Source organism: Myotis yumanensis, unplaced genomic scaffold, assembly GCF_028538775.1.
Source record: "Myotis yumanensis isolate MYYU_CA2020_CCGP unplaced genomic scaffold, mMyoYum1.0.hap1 SCAF_12, whole genome shotgun sequence".
Taxonomy (NCBI): Eukaryota; Metazoa; Chordata; class Mammalia; order Chiroptera; family Vespertilionidae; genus Myotis; species Myotis yumanensis.
The window spans coordinates 58137571-58155401 of NW_027223763.1; the positions used below are offsets into that span (position 1 = coordinate 58137571).

General features: G+C 38.9%; 1 protein-coding gene across 2 annotated transcripts in view; it reads left to right on the forward strand.

The window, feature by feature from the left end:
* Positions 1-17831, forward strand: part of CNTLN (centlein) — a 253134-nt gene that overhangs the window by 83876 nt on the left and 151427 nt on the right. For both annotated transcript variants that reach the window (XM_070431720.1, XM_070431721.1), the window contains exons 6-7: positions 1903-2040; positions 17606-17764. In XM_070431720.1, coding sequence (XP_070287821.1) covers positions 1903-2040; positions 17606-17764 — 297 coding nt within the window. The remainder of the gene's footprint in view (positions 1-1902; positions 2041-17605; positions 17765-17831) is intronic.

Below are 17831 nucleotides of genomic sequence, written 5' to 3' on the forward strand. Positions count from 1 at the left end.
TTGTTTCATGGTGAGCCTGGCTAGAGGTTCATCAATCTTGTTTATCCTTTCAAAGAACCAGCTCTAAGTTTCATTGATCTTTTGTATTTTTTTTTGGTCTCCATGTTGTTTATTTCCTTTCTGGTCTTTATTATTTCCTTCCTTCTGCTCACCCTGAGCTTTTCTTATTGTTCTCTTTCTGGTTCTTTAAGTTGTACAGTTAGATAATTTATTATCATTTTTTCTTGTTTTTTGAGGTAGTCCTGTAGAACTATGAACTTTCCTCTCAGGACTGCTTTCACTGTGTCCTATAGATTTTAGATTGGTGTGTTTTCATTATCATTTTTTTCCATGATGCTTTTAATTTCTTCCTTGATCTCTTTGGTAACCCAATCATTGTTTAATAGCATGCTATTTAGCCTCCAAGTGTTTGATTTTTTTTCATTGTTTTTATTGTAGTTGATTTCTAATTTTATGCCATTATGATCTGAGAAGATGCTTGATATGATTTCTATCTTCTTGAATTTGAAGAGACTTTGCCTGTGTCCTAATATGTGGCCTGTCTTTTAAAATGTCCTGTGTGCACTTGAGAAAAATGTGTATTCTGAGCTTTGGGGTAGATTCTTTTTTTAAAAAAAAACCACAACTTTATTGTTGAAAGTATTACATATGTCTTCCTTTTTCCCCATTGACCTCTGCCAGTGTTTTGTTGTTGTTGTTGTTTTTGTTTTTGATTACTGTAGCTCTGGCTGCATTGCTCAGTTGGCTGAAGCATCATCCAGTAAACTAAAAAGGATTTGGGTTTAATTTCATTCAGGGCACATACCTACGTTGTGGGTTCCATCCTGGTTGGGGTGCGTACAGGAGGCAACTGATATCTCTCGCTTTCTCTCTCTCTCTCTCTCTCTCTCTCTCTCTCTCTCTCTCTCTCTCTTTCTCCCTCTCTCCCTCTCTCCCTCTCTCCCTCTCCCCCCCCCCCGTCTCTCCCTCTCTCCCTCTCTCCCCTCCTTCCTCTTTCTTTTTTCCTATCTGCCCCTCCCTCCCCCTCTCTCTAAAAAAAAATCAATAAATGTGTTCTCAGATGAGGATTAAAAAAATTTATTCTAGCTACTATAGGGTGAATCTATGAGCATTGGGAGTTTGGCTAGGGTATATTTCTAAAGCCTGGCGTTCACTTTAGAAATAATGATTGTATGTTGTTTGTGTGGGCATACTGTATTATTAGATATAAAATTCATTTAATACTTTGTGAAAATAATTAAAATTAAATTTATAATATATTTTTGAGAAAATTATCTTTGAAAAGATATCATTAGGTTTCAAATAGTTTCAAAATGGAAGAAGATTTAGAGCACTATTAGCATGAAAAGGCCAAATTCAAAGAACTATAGGTGAAATTTCACTGCAATCAAGAGAACTCAGCATGATCTCAGTCTCAAACATTATAAATTATTTTGATATCCTTGTTTGCAGTACTGTCTTTTCTTCTCTGAGTGCATTTATGTGTGTGCAGTTAACATAGAGTAAATAATGAAATATCTGCCATTTTTCTTGGTTAATATTTAAGTAAATGAGTTCATTTTTTGTGCATGTAATTAAATTTTTTATTGTATGATAATTTCTTTATTTTAATTTTAATAAGTAAATTCCTACATAGAATTTCAAGTTTATTTGTTTCAAATCATTAACTTTCATACAAGGAAGCCAGGATACTTTTTCAGTTTCTGAAAAAAGTGTCTGTGACTACTATAAACGTAATTGCTTCTACTAAATTTCTTAAAGTAAAAACAAAGAAACAAAAAAACATCTAAAACACTACTTATTTTCACTGTCATTTTGTAAACTAATTAGTTAACTGTGCCAGACATTTTATTTCTTCTTATTTGATATTATATTAGACTTTTATATGTGTTCTAATTTCAGGCCTTTGAAGACAATTTAATGGAAGCAAGGAAAGAAATTGAAGTTTCACAGAGTAAATACAATGCTCTCTCATTACAGTTGACTAATAAACAGACTGAACTTATCCAGAAGGATATGGATATTACCCTGGTCAGGCAAGTATATTCAGTTTTTAATTTAACATTATAGAAATGTCATTAGTTATTCAGAATGGTAGCATTTCTGTTTATTGCTAATACCACAAAATTACAAAAATATGTCTTCTGTGGGTACATATGTTTGTGCATTGAAACTATCTGAAATTATGTACACCAAACTGGGAATATTTGTCTGGGGAGAATGAGCGGTTTCATAGGATTGGCAAAAGCATGCTCCAAGAGTAGCCTTGTTTCAGTTTTTAAATAAAAAAAATACATTCATTTATTTTCTTTAAAAATTCCTAGCCATATATAACATAATTATTGTTACAATGAAAAATAATGATAAACCCATTTTTTATTTTTATTACATTCTGAATAGTTTTAGTTTGTGAAATATTAATTCTGTATCAAAATAGTTAATTTTATAGTACTAACCATAAAGTAGGATTACTTGAAAAACTTGTTTTTAAGCATTTTGAAAGATTTTAAACTACCTATTAATTTAATTCATAATTACCTTTATCAGAAAATTTTGTTAAAGTATAAACATATAAATATACATATACACATATACACATATGTCATGTATATACACATGTATGTATGTGTACATTTTTACTTAATTAAAATAAAATCATACAAAGTTTATCATATCTCTGGTGCTACCACTATATATAGTATGTATATAACACACTTATATACATATATAATTATAATATAATATATAATCTTTCATATGTAATTACTATACATACATATTATATATCTTTATATATAAGACTAATATGCAAAGTGTTTCCCCTGGGAGTATGACTGGGAGACCGGGAGTTCTATCACTCGCTATGACATGCACTGACCACCATGGGGTGGCATGGAATCAAGGAAGGCTCCAGCTGGCAGACGGAAGGCCCTTATCATCCTTGATCGCCAGCCAGGCCTAGGGACTCTACCCAGGCACGAATTTGGTGCACCGGGCCTCTAGTTTATATATAATTAGCATATTGCAAGATTTGCAAATATGAAGGCAGGATTTTTGCTTGAGTAATAGGTAATGTATATACATTAATCTTTAGTACATGGAAATATACATTTTGTCACATTTTTAATCTTCATAGGAAAAGTATAAACTTTATAAATGATACTTTGGTTGACTTATTCACTCATGGTGTAATTATTTTTTAAGTCATAGAACATTAAAAATAAATTGTAGAAACATTGTTTGATAAGTGGATTTAGCACACTTGGTAGATACAAGTTAGTGTAGAAAATCCTATTGTACTTTTTTTGTCACCAAAAAGTTAGGAAATGGACTTAAAAATAATATAATTTACAATGACTAAAAATATGAAAAATATAATGAAAAATGTATATTACCTTTATACAGAAAACTATAAAACATTGAAAGAAATGAAAGGTCTAATGTGTGCAAGGGTTGTACGAAGGTCATGGTTTGGAAGACTTAATATGATAAAGATATCAATTCTCTTCAAATATTGAGATGCACATTATCAACAACAGGAAATCATTACTATCTGTAGACCAGAAGGGAGAAGGAGACAAGCTTGTTATCAAGTCTCTGTGAGAAGCCTAGCCCTTGGGCAGAGATTGACCAATAGGAGAATAATCCTTAGAGGAACAGGGGCTATGACAACTGTGGCTCAGCTAAAAGGGAGCTAGGGAGTGGGATCACTGGGTCAAATATTAATTGAGCATATTGGTTTGGGTCGATTTCTGGGTTCTCTGTTTTTTTTTTTTATTTTTTTTTTATTTTTCGCTTAAAGTATTACAAAGGGTATTACATAAGTGTCCTTTTTTCCCCCCGCCCTTGACAAACCCCTACCCTCCCTTACCCCCCCAGTGTCTTATGTCCATTAGTTATGCTTATATGCATGCATACAAGTCCTTCGGTTGATCTCTTACTCCCCTCCCTCCTGCCCCCCAACTCTCTCTGGCCTTCCCACTGCAGTTTGACAATCAGTTTGAGGCAGCTCTGCCTCTGTATCTATTATTGTTCAAAAGTTTGTAATGGTCTTTATTATCCATGAATGAGTGAGATCATGTGGTATTTTTCCTTCATTGACTGGCTTGTTTCACTTAGCATAATGCTCTCCAGTTCCATCCATGATGTTGCAAATGGTAGGAGTTCCTTCTTTTTAACAGCAGCATAGTATTCCATCGTGTAGATGTACCACAGTTTTCTAATCCATTCATCTACTGATGGGCACTTAGGCTGTTTCCAGATCTTAGCTATGGTGAATTGTGCTGCTATGAACATCTGGTTACATATATCCTTTCTGATTGGTGTTTCTGGTTTCTTGGGATATATTCCTAGTAGTGGGATCACAGGGTCAAATGGGAGTTCCATTTCCAATTTTTTGAGGAACCTCCATACTGCCTTCCATAGTGGCTGCACCAGTCTGCATTCCCACCAGCAGTGCACAAGTGTTCCTTTTTCTCCACATCCTCTCCAGCACTTGTCGTTTGTTGATTTGTTGATGATGGCCATTCTGACAGGTGTGAGATGGTACCTCATTGTTGTTTTGATTTGCATCTCTCGGATGATTAGTGACTTTGAGCATGTTTTCATATGTCTCTTGGCTTTCTGAATGTCCTCTTTTGAAAGGTGTCTATTTAGATCCTTTGCCCATTTTTTGATTGGATTGTTTATCTTCTTTTTGTTAAGTTGTATGAGTTCCCTATAAATTTTGGAGATTAAGCCCTTATCAGATATGACGTTGGCAAATATGTTTTCCCAAGAGGTGGGTTTTCTTGTTGTTTTGTTGATGGTTTCTTTTGCTGTGCAGAAGCTTTTTATTTTGATGTAGTCCCATTTGTTCAGTTTCTCTTTAGTTTCAACTGCCCTAGGAGCTGTATCAGTGAAGAAATTGTTTTGGCATAAGTCTGAGATTTTGTTGCCTTTGTATTCTTCTAGAATTTTTATGGTTTCCTGTCGTACATTTAAGTCCTTTATCCATTTTGAGTTTATTCTTGTGTATGGTGTAAGTTGGTGGTCTAGTTTCATTTTCTTGCATATATCTGTCCAATTTTCCCAACACCATTTATTGAAGAGACTATCTTGGCTCCATTGTATGTTCATGCCTCCTTTGTCAAAAATTAATTGAGCATATTGGTTCGGGCTAATTTCTGGACTCTCTATTCTATTCCACTGGTCTATATGTCTGTTCTTGTGCCAGTACCAGGCAGTTTTGAGAACAGTGGCTTTGTAATACAGTTTGATATCTGGCATTGAGATCCCACCTACTTTGTTCTTTCTCAGGATCGCTGCAGCTATTCGGGGTCTTTTTTTATTCCAGATGAATTTTTGGAGAGTTCGTTCTAGATCTTTGAAGAAGGCCATTGGTATTTTAATGGGAAGTGCGTTGAATTTATAGATTGCTTTGGGTAGTATGGACATTTTAATGATGTTGATTCTACCAATCCAAGAACATGGTATGTTCTTCCATCTGTTTATGTCTTCCTCTATCTCTTTTTTCAACGTCCTGTAGTTTTCTGAGTAGAGGTCTTTAACCTCTTTAGTTAAGTTTATTCCTAGGTATCTTAATTTTTTTGGTGCGATGGTAAATGGGATTGTTTTTCTAATCTCTCTTTCTGAAAGTTCACTATTGGTGTATAGAAATGCCTCAGATTTCTTGGGGTTAATTTTGTATCCTGCTACATTGCCAAATTCATGTATTTAGTCTAGTAGCTTTTGGATGGAGTCTCTAGGGTTTTGTATGTATAATATCATGTCATCTGCAAATAAGCACAGTTTTACTTCCTCTTTTCCAATTTGGATGCCTTTTATTTCTTCGTCTTGCCTAATTGCAATGGCTAATACTTCCAGTACTATGTTGAACAGGAGTGGTGAGAGTGGGCATCCCTGTCTTGTTCCTGTTCTTAGGGGAAATGGTGTTAGTTTTTGACCATTGAGTATGATGTTGGCTGTGGGCCTGTCATATATGGCTTTTATTATGTTGAGGTATGATCCTTCTATTCCCACCTTTCTGAGAGTTTTTATCAAAAATGGGTGTTGGATTTTGTCGAATGCTTTTTCTGCATCAATTGATATGACCATGTGGTTTTTTTCTTTCAATTTTTTTATGTGATGTATCACATTTATTGATTTACGGATGTTGTACCATCCTTGCATCTCTGGGATAAATCCTACTTGGTCATGGTGTATGATCCTTCTGATGTACTGCTGGATCCGATTTGCTAAGATTTTGTTGAGGATTTTGGCATCTATGTTCATGAGGGATATTGGCCTGTAATTCTCTTTCATTGTGATGTCTTTACCTGGTTTTGGTATTAGGGTGATGCTGGCTTCATAGAATGAGCTTGGAAGTGTTCCTTCCTCTTGAATTTTTTGTAGTAGTCTGAGGAGGGTAGGTTTTAGTTCTTCCTTGAATGTTTGGTAGAACTCCCCTGTGAAGCCGTCTGGCCCTGGGCTTTTGTTTGCTGGAAGCTTTCTGATGACTGCTTCAATTTCTTCCATAGTTATTGGCCTATTGAGGTTTTTAGATTCTTCCTGATTGAGTTTTGGAATGTTGTATTTTTCTAGGAATTTGTCCATTTCCTCCAGGTTGTCTAGTTTGTTGGAGTAGAGTTGCCCGTAGTATTGTTTAACAATCATTTGTATTTCTGTGGGGTCTGTTGTTATTTCGCCTCTATCATTTCTGATTTGGTTTATTTGGGACCTCTCTCTTTGCTTCTTGGTGAGCCTGGCGAGGGGTTTGTCAATCTTGTTTATCCTTTCAAAGAACCAGCTCTTGGTTTCATTGATTTTCTGTATTGTTTTTTTGGTCTCTATGTCATTGATTTCTGCTCTAATCTTTATTATCTCCTTCCTTCTGCTCACTCTGGGGTTTTCTTGTTGCTCTCTTTCTAATTCTTTGAGTTGTAGAGTTAGATGATTAACTACCATTTTTTCTTGTTTTTTGAGATAGGCCTGTAGAGCTATAAACTTCCCTCTCAGGACTGCTTTCATTGTGTCCCAGAGGTTTTGGATTGTTGTGTTTTCATTGTCATTAGTGTCCAGGATGTTTTTAATTTCTTCTTTGATGTCATCGGTAACCCAATCAATATTTAATAACATGCTATTCAGCTTCCAAGTGTTTGAGTATTTTGGGTTGTTTTTATTGTAGTTTATTTCTAACATTATGCCATCGTGGTCTGAGAAGATGCTTTTTATGATCTCAATCTTCTTGAATTTGTGGAGACTTTGCTTGTGACCCAATATGTGGTCTATTTTTGAATATGTCCCATGAGCACCTGAGAGGAATGTATATTCCGCAGCTGTGGGGTGTAGTGTTCTGAAGATGTCAATTAAGTCCATCTGATCTAGTGAGTCATTTAGGATTGCTGTTTCTTTGCTGATTGTTTGTCTAGCGGATTTATCCAGTGATGTCAGTGGTGTATTAAAGTCCCCTACTATGATTGTGTTATTGTCGATATCTCCCCTGATATCTTCCAGAAGTTTTCTTATGTATGTGGGTGCTCCTGCATTGGGTGCATATATGTTTACCAGGGTTATATCTTGTTGTATTGATCCCTTTAGTATTATGAAGTGGCCTTCCTTATCTCTTGTTATGGCCTTCACTTTGAGATGTATTTTGTCAGATATAAGTATTGCTACCCCAGCTTTCTTTTCCTTTCCATTTGTGTGAAAGATATTTTTCCATCCCTTCACTTTCAGTCTGTGTGAGTCCTTTCCAATGAGGTGGGTCTCTTGTAGACAGCAGATGTATGGGTCATGTTTTTTTATCCATTCAGCCACTCGATGTCTTTTATTTGGAGCATTTAGTCCATTTACATTTAAAGTTATTATTGAAAGGTACTTGTTTGTAGCCATTTCTTTTGTGTGTGTGTGTGTGTGGCTGTTTTCTTTCTGAGCTTGATATTTCTTCTTTTACACCAGTCCCTTTAGCATTTCTTGCATTGCTGGCTTGGTGGTGATAAACTCCCTTAGCCCTTTTTTGTCTGTGAAGCTTCTTATTTCCCCTTCAATTTTGAATGATAGCCTTGCTGGATAGAGTATTCTTGGATTCAGTCCTTTGCTTTGCATCACTTTGTAGATTTCCGTCCATTCTTTTCTGGCCTGATGTGTTTCTGTTGAGAAATCATTTGATAATCTAATGGGAGATCCCTTGTATGTTACTTTCCGCCTCTCTCTTGCAGCCTGTAAGATTCTCTCTTTATCCTGAACATTTGCCATGGTAATTATGATGTGTCTTGGTGTGGGTCTTTTCGGGTTCACCTTGTTTGGGACTCTCTGGGCTTGTGTGACTTTTTTCTTCCCCACCTCAGGGAAGTTTTCTGATATTATTTCTTCGAATAGGTTTTCTAATCCATGTTCATCTTTCTGTTGTTCTGGCACCCCTATTATTCGTATGTTGCTTCGTTTCATGTTGTCCCAAAATTCCCTTAGGCTCTCCTCCTGTCTTTTAATTTTTTTCTCCATTTGCAGTACAGTTTGAGTGTGTTTTGCTTCCTTGTCTTCTAATTCACTGATTCGGTCCTCCGCTTCTCCCAGTCTACTGTTGATACTTTCAATGGTGTTTTTTATTGCAGCTATGTCGCTCTTCATTTCTTCTTGGGACTTACTTAAGTTGTTGATTTTTTTCATCTGTTTCTTCTAGCTTCTTGCATACGTAGTTGAGTTTTTCATCTGTTTCTTCTTGCTTCTTGAACATCTGGTGCATGTACTCTAGGAACCTTATTCTGAATTCTTTTTCCGTCATGTTGCATATCTCTGTGTCACTTAGCTGCTTTTCTGGCGAGTCCTCCTTTTCTTTCCTTTGGGGGTTTCTTTGTCTACCCATGTTTGATCTCACTGACATTACTAGTTGTTGAATCGTTCAGTGGCTGGACCCTGGGTGGCAGTGGCTGCTCCCTGGGTGGCAGTGGCTCCTCGGGCTGTGGTTGCTCCTTGGGCGGTTGTGGTAGCAGTGGCTCCTCTGTTGATAGCAGGGCCTCTGATGGGTGCTGTTCACAGTTGTGGTGGCTCTTCTGGCTGGTGGAGGGAGGCTTCAGACGCAGCAACTGTTCCCCAGGCAGAGCGTGTGGTGATCAGGAGGCCGCTGTTGCTTGAATCTGTTGCGTTGATTTAGAGGCACAAAATACAACACAACAAGGCACAACGTACCAGGCACTGAACACTATTGTATTTACGATATTACTAACCCCAAATAAAGGTGGCCACCCGAGCTAAGAGAGTTGGGAGAAAAGGGGGAAAGAAGAGAAAAAGGTAGAAGAGAAAAAAGAAAGAAAGAAAAAAAGGAGTGCAAAAATGAGATTGGAAAAGGGAGGGGAAAAAGAGGAGGAAAAAAAGAAAAAATAAAAAAAGAAGAAAAAAAGTAAGAGAGAAAAGAGAGTGAAGTGTAAAAGGGGGAGAGACTATTTATGTGAGGAGAAAACTCCTATAGGTCCGCCACTAATACCAAAAAATTGCAGCAACAGATTCCTGGAGATGAATACAAACTACAAACAACCAATAATATCAAGCGACGCAAGGGGCCAGAGAAGCGCAGAAATAACCGGGGGGGGGGGGGGGGGGTGGGGGGAGAGGGAGGGGCAGGAAAATAAAAAGAATAAGCAGTCTAACCTCACAAACAATCAAAAAAAGAAAAAAAAAAGAAAAACAATATACTCGTCAATCAGGCAAACAACGATAAAACAATAGAGAGAGAAAAGAAGAAGAAGAGAGAGAAAAAAAAATGGATAGTGAAGGATGATAAGGGAAAGGTGTATAAGGATTTAGAACAGGGGATTGGACATAGGCTATTTAAGCAGGGTTAAATTTTGACAGAGGGTAAAAAGAATAGGGAAGATTTAAAGCTGGAGTAGGGTAAGAGAAACAGGACAGCAAAAGGGAAAAAGTGGGGAAGATTGTTTAGCACAGAGGCAAATTGAGGTAGAGAAAAATGTTGCTAAAGGAACGATGAAAATAGAATGGAGAACATTAGTCCCAAAATAAAATAAAGACAAGATAAGATGACACTTTAACAACTGGTAAAATGGTAGCAGTAATAATACTAGTTAAAAATAAAAATGTAGTAGCTGAAAGGGCAAAATCGGGTGATGGAGAAAAAGAAAAATGAAAAAAAGAAAAAAAAAGAAAAATGTTTTCTTAGTTAAAAGGAGAAAAAGTAATTTAAAAAAATAAAAATGTGCATTAATGCAGGTGCTTCAGATCTTCTACTCTTCTTATTGGCACGCCCGGAATTCAGGAGAATGTTGACTTTCCCTCTGATACACTGTTCCTCCTTGTTGTAAGCCACAGTCCTTATTGCCTTATCTGTATTTACAGAGGAGTCAGTTCGTGGCTCTGCCTCTGGGTGGCAGTGTGTCTGGGTTGACCTCCGAGGCTATAAGTTCTCTCCGACCAGTTCTCTATTGTACCTGAACCAGCTCCGCCCAGAGGTGGTTCCCCCGGCGCCACTCCCAGCTCTGTTTCCCAGGCTCCCCAAAAACAATCTTCCCCTACAAGCTCTGCTAGTGACCCCAACTGGGCACTCACATGCACTGGGCTCAACAATCAAACTCACAGAAGTAAGAGGAAGTGTGCAAACAAGAGCCTGGGAAGCTGTTCGAACTCGCAGGGTTCCACCCTCCAGAACCGCGCAGAGTGTCTGCGCGCGCTCAAGCCCCTGGCACCAACAAGTAGCCGGCTATCAGGGAAACTCTGAGGCAGCCCTTTTGCATCCAGTCCAACTATGGGCTCATTTATAGTGTTACCTTCTGGCAGCAGCCCTGCGGGAGCCCTCCCCCCTTGCGAGACACGCTGGCCTCTATGGGCACGGATTTTGGAGAGCGCGGATTTTGGCGGACGCAGATTTCCCCCTGCGCCCGCGCGCGCGTTCCTCGCTCCAACCTGAACTGCGAACCGCACCTTTGAGGTAAGTCTAACCTTTCCGTGGAGGGGTGCAGGTCTCCCCTTGGCTCTTGCAGTCGCGCTGTTTGCGAATCGTTGCCTCCGGGTTAGTAGCAGATCTCTGGATGCCGGTAAACGCTGCCTGAGATGGCGCGGTCTCGCCGCTGCGCTGGCGCCCAGAGGGAGGTTTCAGCCTCAATCTCTAACCATCCGCATTTTTTAGGAGTTTTCTGTCTTTCCTGGCTGCAGACTGTCTCTCAGCTGAACCTCCCCAGCTTGATCAGGCTGATTGTTACCCGTTTCAGCTGCTCGCCCCTATCTGGTCCGGGACGAAGCACCAACACGTCCGTCTAAGCCTCCGCCATTTTCTCTCCCTGGGTTCTCTGTTTTATTCCATTGATCTATATGTCTGTTCTTGTGCCAGTACCGGGCAGTTTTGAGAACAGTGGCTTTGTAATACAGCTTGATATTTGGTATTGAGATCCCACCTACTTTGTTCTTCTTTCTCAGGATCACTGTGGCTATTCGGGGTCTTTTTTTATTCCAGACGAATTTTTGGAGAGTTCGTTCTAGGTCTGTGAAATATGCCGTAGGTATTTTAATGGGGAGTGCGTTGAATTTATAGATTGCTTTGACCCAGTGATCCCACTTCTAGGAATATATCCCAAGACACCAGAAACACCAATCAGAAAGGATATATGCATCCCTATGTTCATAGCAGCACAATTTACCATAGCTAAGATTTGGAAACAGCCTAAGTGCCCATCAACAGATGAGGGGATTAGAAAACTCTGGTACATCTACACAATGGAATACTATGCTGCTGTAAAAAAGAAGGAACTCTTACCATTTGCAACAGCATGGATGGAACTGGAGAGCATTATGCTAAGTGAAATAAGCCAGTCAATGAGAAAAAAATACCACATGATCTCACTCATTTATGGATAATAAAGACCATTATAAACTGATGAACAAAAATAAATACAGAGGCAGATCAGCATCGAACAGACTGTCAAACTACAGCAGGAAGGCCAAGGAGGGTTGGGGGGTGCGGGTAAGAGATCAACCGAAGTACTGGTATGCATGCATATAAGCATAACCAATGGACAGAAGACACTGGGGTTACAGGAGGCCGGGGGAAAAAAAAGAGACATATGTAATACTCTTTGTAATACTTTAAGCAATAAAACAAAATTAAAAAAAAATAAAAGAGAGCTAGGGAAATACTTTGACCTTTTGTTCCTTTACCCTCTTATCACAGGCTAGCACTTCTTACTAATCAAAAGTTAGACCCAGAGGACAAGGGTCCAGTGTAGAGGTTGACCTCTTAAGCCAGAGTAGGCTAGAGTACCAGAGAGTAGGATAGAAATGATAACAATTGGATATGAAAATATGTGGCACATGCCTTAGATGGTGTGGCTCAGTTGGTTGGGCATTGTCCTGTTCACCGAAAAGTTGCTGTTTCAGTTCTAGGTCAGGGCATATGCCTGGGTTGTAGGCTTGAGCCCCAGTAGGGGGCATGCAGGAGGCAGCTGATCAATGTTACATCAAGGTTTATCTCTTCTCCTTTCCCCTCTCTCTAAAAATAAAAAATATATATATATGGGAAAAAAAGAGTATTTGACATATTCTCCATTACTGCTCTTTTTCAGAGTTTTCCTGGGCATTTAATGTTTATTAATTATGATTAATGCTTATTAATTAATTATTTATTGTATAAACTTTGGAGTAAACTTGCTTATTTTTTGGTTGTTATTTTATTGCAGCATCAAATTTACAAATAAACCTAAGGAGAATTGACATGTCAGTCTTCATGTCTTATAGTATAGTATGCCATTCCATTTGTTTAAGTACCTTGGTGTCCTTACAAAATGTTTTATGTTGTTTCTCTTATGGGTTTTGACATTTCATGTTAAAATTCATTCCTAGCAATTTTATGTTTTTTGTTACTATTTTAAATGGAGTCTTTCCCATATAGTTCCCAACTGATTTTCCTTTTATTTATCATTTTTGCTCTACTTGTTTTGATGTGCTATGATTTGGTGGGTAAAGTACTCAGTTTTTTTGTTTTTACTTGCTGTGAATTGTACTTTTTACTTTTTTTCTATGTAAATTTTTGCCTTGAGTTTTAATTCCTCTGAAATTAATATTTCCTTCCTTCCTCCCTTCCTTCCTCCCTCCCTCCCTTCCTTCCTTCCTTCTTTCCTTCCTTCCTTCCTTCCTTCCTTCCTTCCTTCCTTCCTTCCTTCCTTCCTCCCTTCATTTCTACTTTTATTTTTTTCTTTGTTAATCCTCACCGAAGTATATTTTTCCCATTGATTTTTAGAGTGAGTAGAAGGGAGGGAGGGCGGAGAGAGACACAGAGAGAGAGAGAGAGAGACATCGATTTGAGAGAGGCATGAGCTGGGGATCGAACCTGCAAACCGGGTACATGCCCTTGACTGGGAATCAAACCCAAGACCCTTCCGTGCCCCAGCTGAGAACACCAGCCAGGGCACTATTCTTTATTTTTGTTTACATTTATATGATTACAAACAATTACTTTAGTATAATGATACATGTGAATTATAAAAAATTACTAGAATAGAGAACCAAGAAATCGACCCAAACCACTATGCCCAATTAATATTCGACAAAGGAGGCAAGAGCATACAATGGAGTCAAGACAGTCTCTTCAATAAATGGTGTTGGGAAAATCGGACTGATAAATGCAAAAAGATGAAACTAGACCACCAACTCACACCATACACAAAAATAAACTCAAAATGGATAAAGGACTTAAACGTAAGACAGGAAACCATAAAAATACTAGAGGAATCCACAGGCAACAAAATCGCAAACATATGCCGAAGGAATTTCTTCTCTGATACTGCTCCTAGGGCAATGGAAACTAAAGAGAAAATAAACAAATGGGACTAAATCAAAATAAAAAGCTTTTGTACAGCAAAGGAAACCATCAACAAAACAACGAGAAAGCCCACTGCATGGGAGAACATATTTGCCAATTTATCTCTGATAAGGGTTTAATCTCCAACATTTACAGGGAACTCATGCAACATAACAAAAGGAAGATAAACAATCCAATAAAAAATGGGCAACAGACGTAAATAGACACTTTTCAAAAGAGGACATACAGAAGGCCAAAAGACATATGAAAACATGCTCAAAGTCACTTATTATACAAGAGATGCAAATCAAAATGACAATGTGGTATCATCTCACACCTGTCAGAATGGCTATCATCAAGAAACAACAAGTGCTGGAGAGGATGTGGAGAAAAAGAAACCTTTCTGCACTGCTGGTGGGAATGCAGACTGGTGCAGCCACTATGGAGAACAGTATGGAGTTTCCTCAAAAAACTAAAAATGGAACTCCCATTTGACCCAGTGATTCCACTTCTAGGAATATATCCCAAGAAGCCAGAAACACCAATCAGAAAGGATATATGCACTCCTATGTTAGTAGCAGCACAATGCACCATAGCTAAGATTTGGAAACAACCTAAGTGCCCATCAGCAGATGAGTGGATTAAAAAAACTGTGGTACATTTACACAATGGAATACTACACTGCGGTAAAAAATAAGGAATTATTGACATTTGCAAAAGCATGGATGGACACTCTAATGACAAAGGGCGAAAATCAAAGGCAAATAAAAGCAATGATTCTTATGACATTTACTTGGATGTGGTATATGTCACTTTCACTCTCGTTCCAGAGGCCAAAATAGTCTCATGGCTAAATCTGATGTCAATGTGGAAGAAAGCATACTTCTGTCTACCTAATCTTTAATCTAAAAATACAGATTAAGAAGAATCCATAGTGATTCTCACAAAATTTTTACTGACTATTATTTCTCTAGTGTAATTTTCCCCAGTCTGGCAGAGGGGGGGCAGTTGGGGGTGACCAGTCCAGTAGGGGGGGCAGTAAAGGGCGACCAGGCTGGCAAAGGGGGCAGTTAGGGATAACCAGGCAGGCAGGCAGGCAGGTGAATGATTAGGAGCCAGGGGTCCAGGATTATGAGAGGGATGTCTGACTGCTGGTTTAGGCCCGATCCCGGGGACACCCCCCAGAGGGGTCCCAGATTGGAGAGGGTACAGGCTTGGCTGAGGAACCCCCCCCCCCCCCCCCCCCCCCCCCCGTTCACGAATTTCATGCATCGGGCCTCTAGTTCTAGACATATAAATGCCTAAGCAACAGTTCGACCATTCAACCAGTAGTTATGATGCACACTGACCACCAGGGGGCAGATGCTCAATGCACAGGCATGGAAACATGGAACTGACTGATGAATCTCAGAGGGAAGGGAGGAGGGGGGAGGGCAGGAAGAGATTAACCGAAGATCTTATATTGCATACTAGAGGCCCAGTGCATGGATTCATGCACCAGTGGGGTCCCTCAGCCTGGCCTGCGGGAGTCAGACCAAAACCAGTAGTCCAACATCCCCCAAGGAGTCCCTGGTTGTGAGAGGGTGCAGGCCAGGCTGAGGGACCCCACTGGTGCATGGATCCATGCACTGGGCCTCTAGTTACAAAAAATGCTGCAATAAACATAGGGTACATATATTCTTTTGGATTATGTTTTGGGTTTCTTCAGATAGATTTCCAAAAGTGGAATCGCTGGATCATAAGGCAGTACCATTTGTAATTTGTGAGCCAACTCCATACTGCTTTCCACAGTGGCTGCACCAATTTTCATTCCCACCAATAATGCACAAGGGTTCCCTTTTCTCTACATCCTTGCCAACAGGTACATTTACACAATGAAATACTACTCTGCTGGAAAAGGAAGTGAATTTTACTTTTTGTGACATCATGGATGGAACTGAAGGACATTATGCTAAGGAAAATAAGCCAGAAAATAACAAGTACCATATGAATTCACTAATATGTGGAATTATTGAACAAACTGAATTATCAAGCAGAATAGAGACAGACTCATAGGTAGAGAGCAGGCAGACAGCTTTAGTTGGGGTGGGGGTAGATGGAGGGTTGTGGCAGTATTGAGCAAAAAAGAAAAAAGGAGAACTCATCGACATGGACAACAGTGTGGTGATTGCAGGAGGTGGGTGAGTGGAGGTGGAAGAAGGCATAGAGGGGATAAATGGTGATGGGAAAATATAAAATAGGAAAAGAAAAAAACAAATTTGTTGTTTGCACATCACCCAGATATGATATTTTGTTATAGCAGCCTGAAAGAACTAAGACAGATGGTGTAATGTACATGTTTCTGAATGTTTATGTCTACCCAAATTTCATATGGGTGTAGGGGTTGTTGGATTTGGAGGACATTAATATTCTAAACCTCTAAAAAGCAGAGCTTATTCCTCCCATATTAATATTCATCCATCTTTAACAACTGTGCATATCTTTTTTGTTCCTTTTTTTAAAAAGATGTATCTTATATGAATGAATCACCAGTTTGAAGTTATAGGTAAATAAGAGTTTCCATTTAACAATAGTCTCCAAAATATCTACCATAAAGGGTATTTCTGTGAAATATGTATTTATAAATATTTCCCTTCAAATTGAATATGCAAAATATATTTTATTTTTATATGATCTTTATCACACAATTCACTGGCATAGGAATCTTTCCCAGAGGTATGGTTTTCCTGGACCTTTAATGTCATCATCACTACCATCCCACTTCATTTGACCCCTTACTTACCAGTTTCACCCTTGTTAGGTTGGAAGGACTGGTTTTACCTTATATCGCTCTTCTTCCCTCTGATGTTTTTCCTTGTCATTTCCTTCAAGCTAGATTAGAGGAGTCACAGGAATTCAGCTCAGGCTTTGAGGTTGCAAACTGATCGTGCTGTAAGGAAATTTGATTTGAAAACTTCATTTGTCTTTTGAATTCTTTTTAATATATTTAAAGTTGTGTATAATCCTATATAATAAAGAGGTAATATACAAATTGACCATCACTCCAACACACAAGATGGCTGGCAGGGGAGGGCAGTTGGGAGGGACCAGGCCTGAAAGGGAGGGCAGGTGGGGGCTATCAGGCCTGCAGGGGAGGGCAGTTAGGGGCAATTGGGCCAGCAGGGGAGCAGGTAGGCATTGATCAGTCTGGCAGGGGAGTGGTTAGGGGTGATCAGGCTGGCAGGCAGAAGCAGTTAGGGGCAATCAGGCAGGCAGGCAGGTGAGCAGTTGGGAGCTAGCAGTCCTGGATTGTGAGAGGATCCACTGGGATCGGGCATAAATGGGCAGTTTGACATCCTTGAGGGGTTCCAGAGTGGAGAGGGTGCATGCTGGGCTGAGGGACACCCCCCCTTCCGTGCACGAATTTCATGCACCAGGCCTCTAGTATACAATGAAAGGTTGACTTACCCTGTATTCAAAACTATCTGATAACTGTCATTGGCATCTATACTTACCAATTTCTGGGACTGAAGTGTAAGTTAATTTCAGTAAGAAGGTGGTACTATGTCTATATATCCAGGGTTTTTATTACTATCAAGCTATAAAAGAAAATTGATAAGTATTTGGCTTTGAAAGTCATAGTAGTTCTATCAATACTTCCTAGATATATGTGATAAATAGTAAATACTTTATATGTTATTTCTTTTATTAATATTTTTGCCTGCAGTAAAAAATAATAAATGGAAAAATTGGAAGCTGATCTATAACCTAGATGAACATAATTATTTAACTGAGATGATCTTTATTCATGCTTCTCTCTATTTATTGCTTGCTTTGCACAGGAAGGAGCTGCAGGAACTGCAGAATCTTTACAAACAGAACAGTGCACATACAGCACAGCAAGCAGAGCTGATCCAACAGCTTCAGGTTCTGAATATGGACACACAAAAAGTACTGAGAAATCAGGAAGATGTTCATACAGCGGAAAGTATATCATATCAAAAAGTATGCTTTTATTCTGTCATAAAAATGTAAATTTACATGTATGAACCTATAAAAATATGTCAAATTC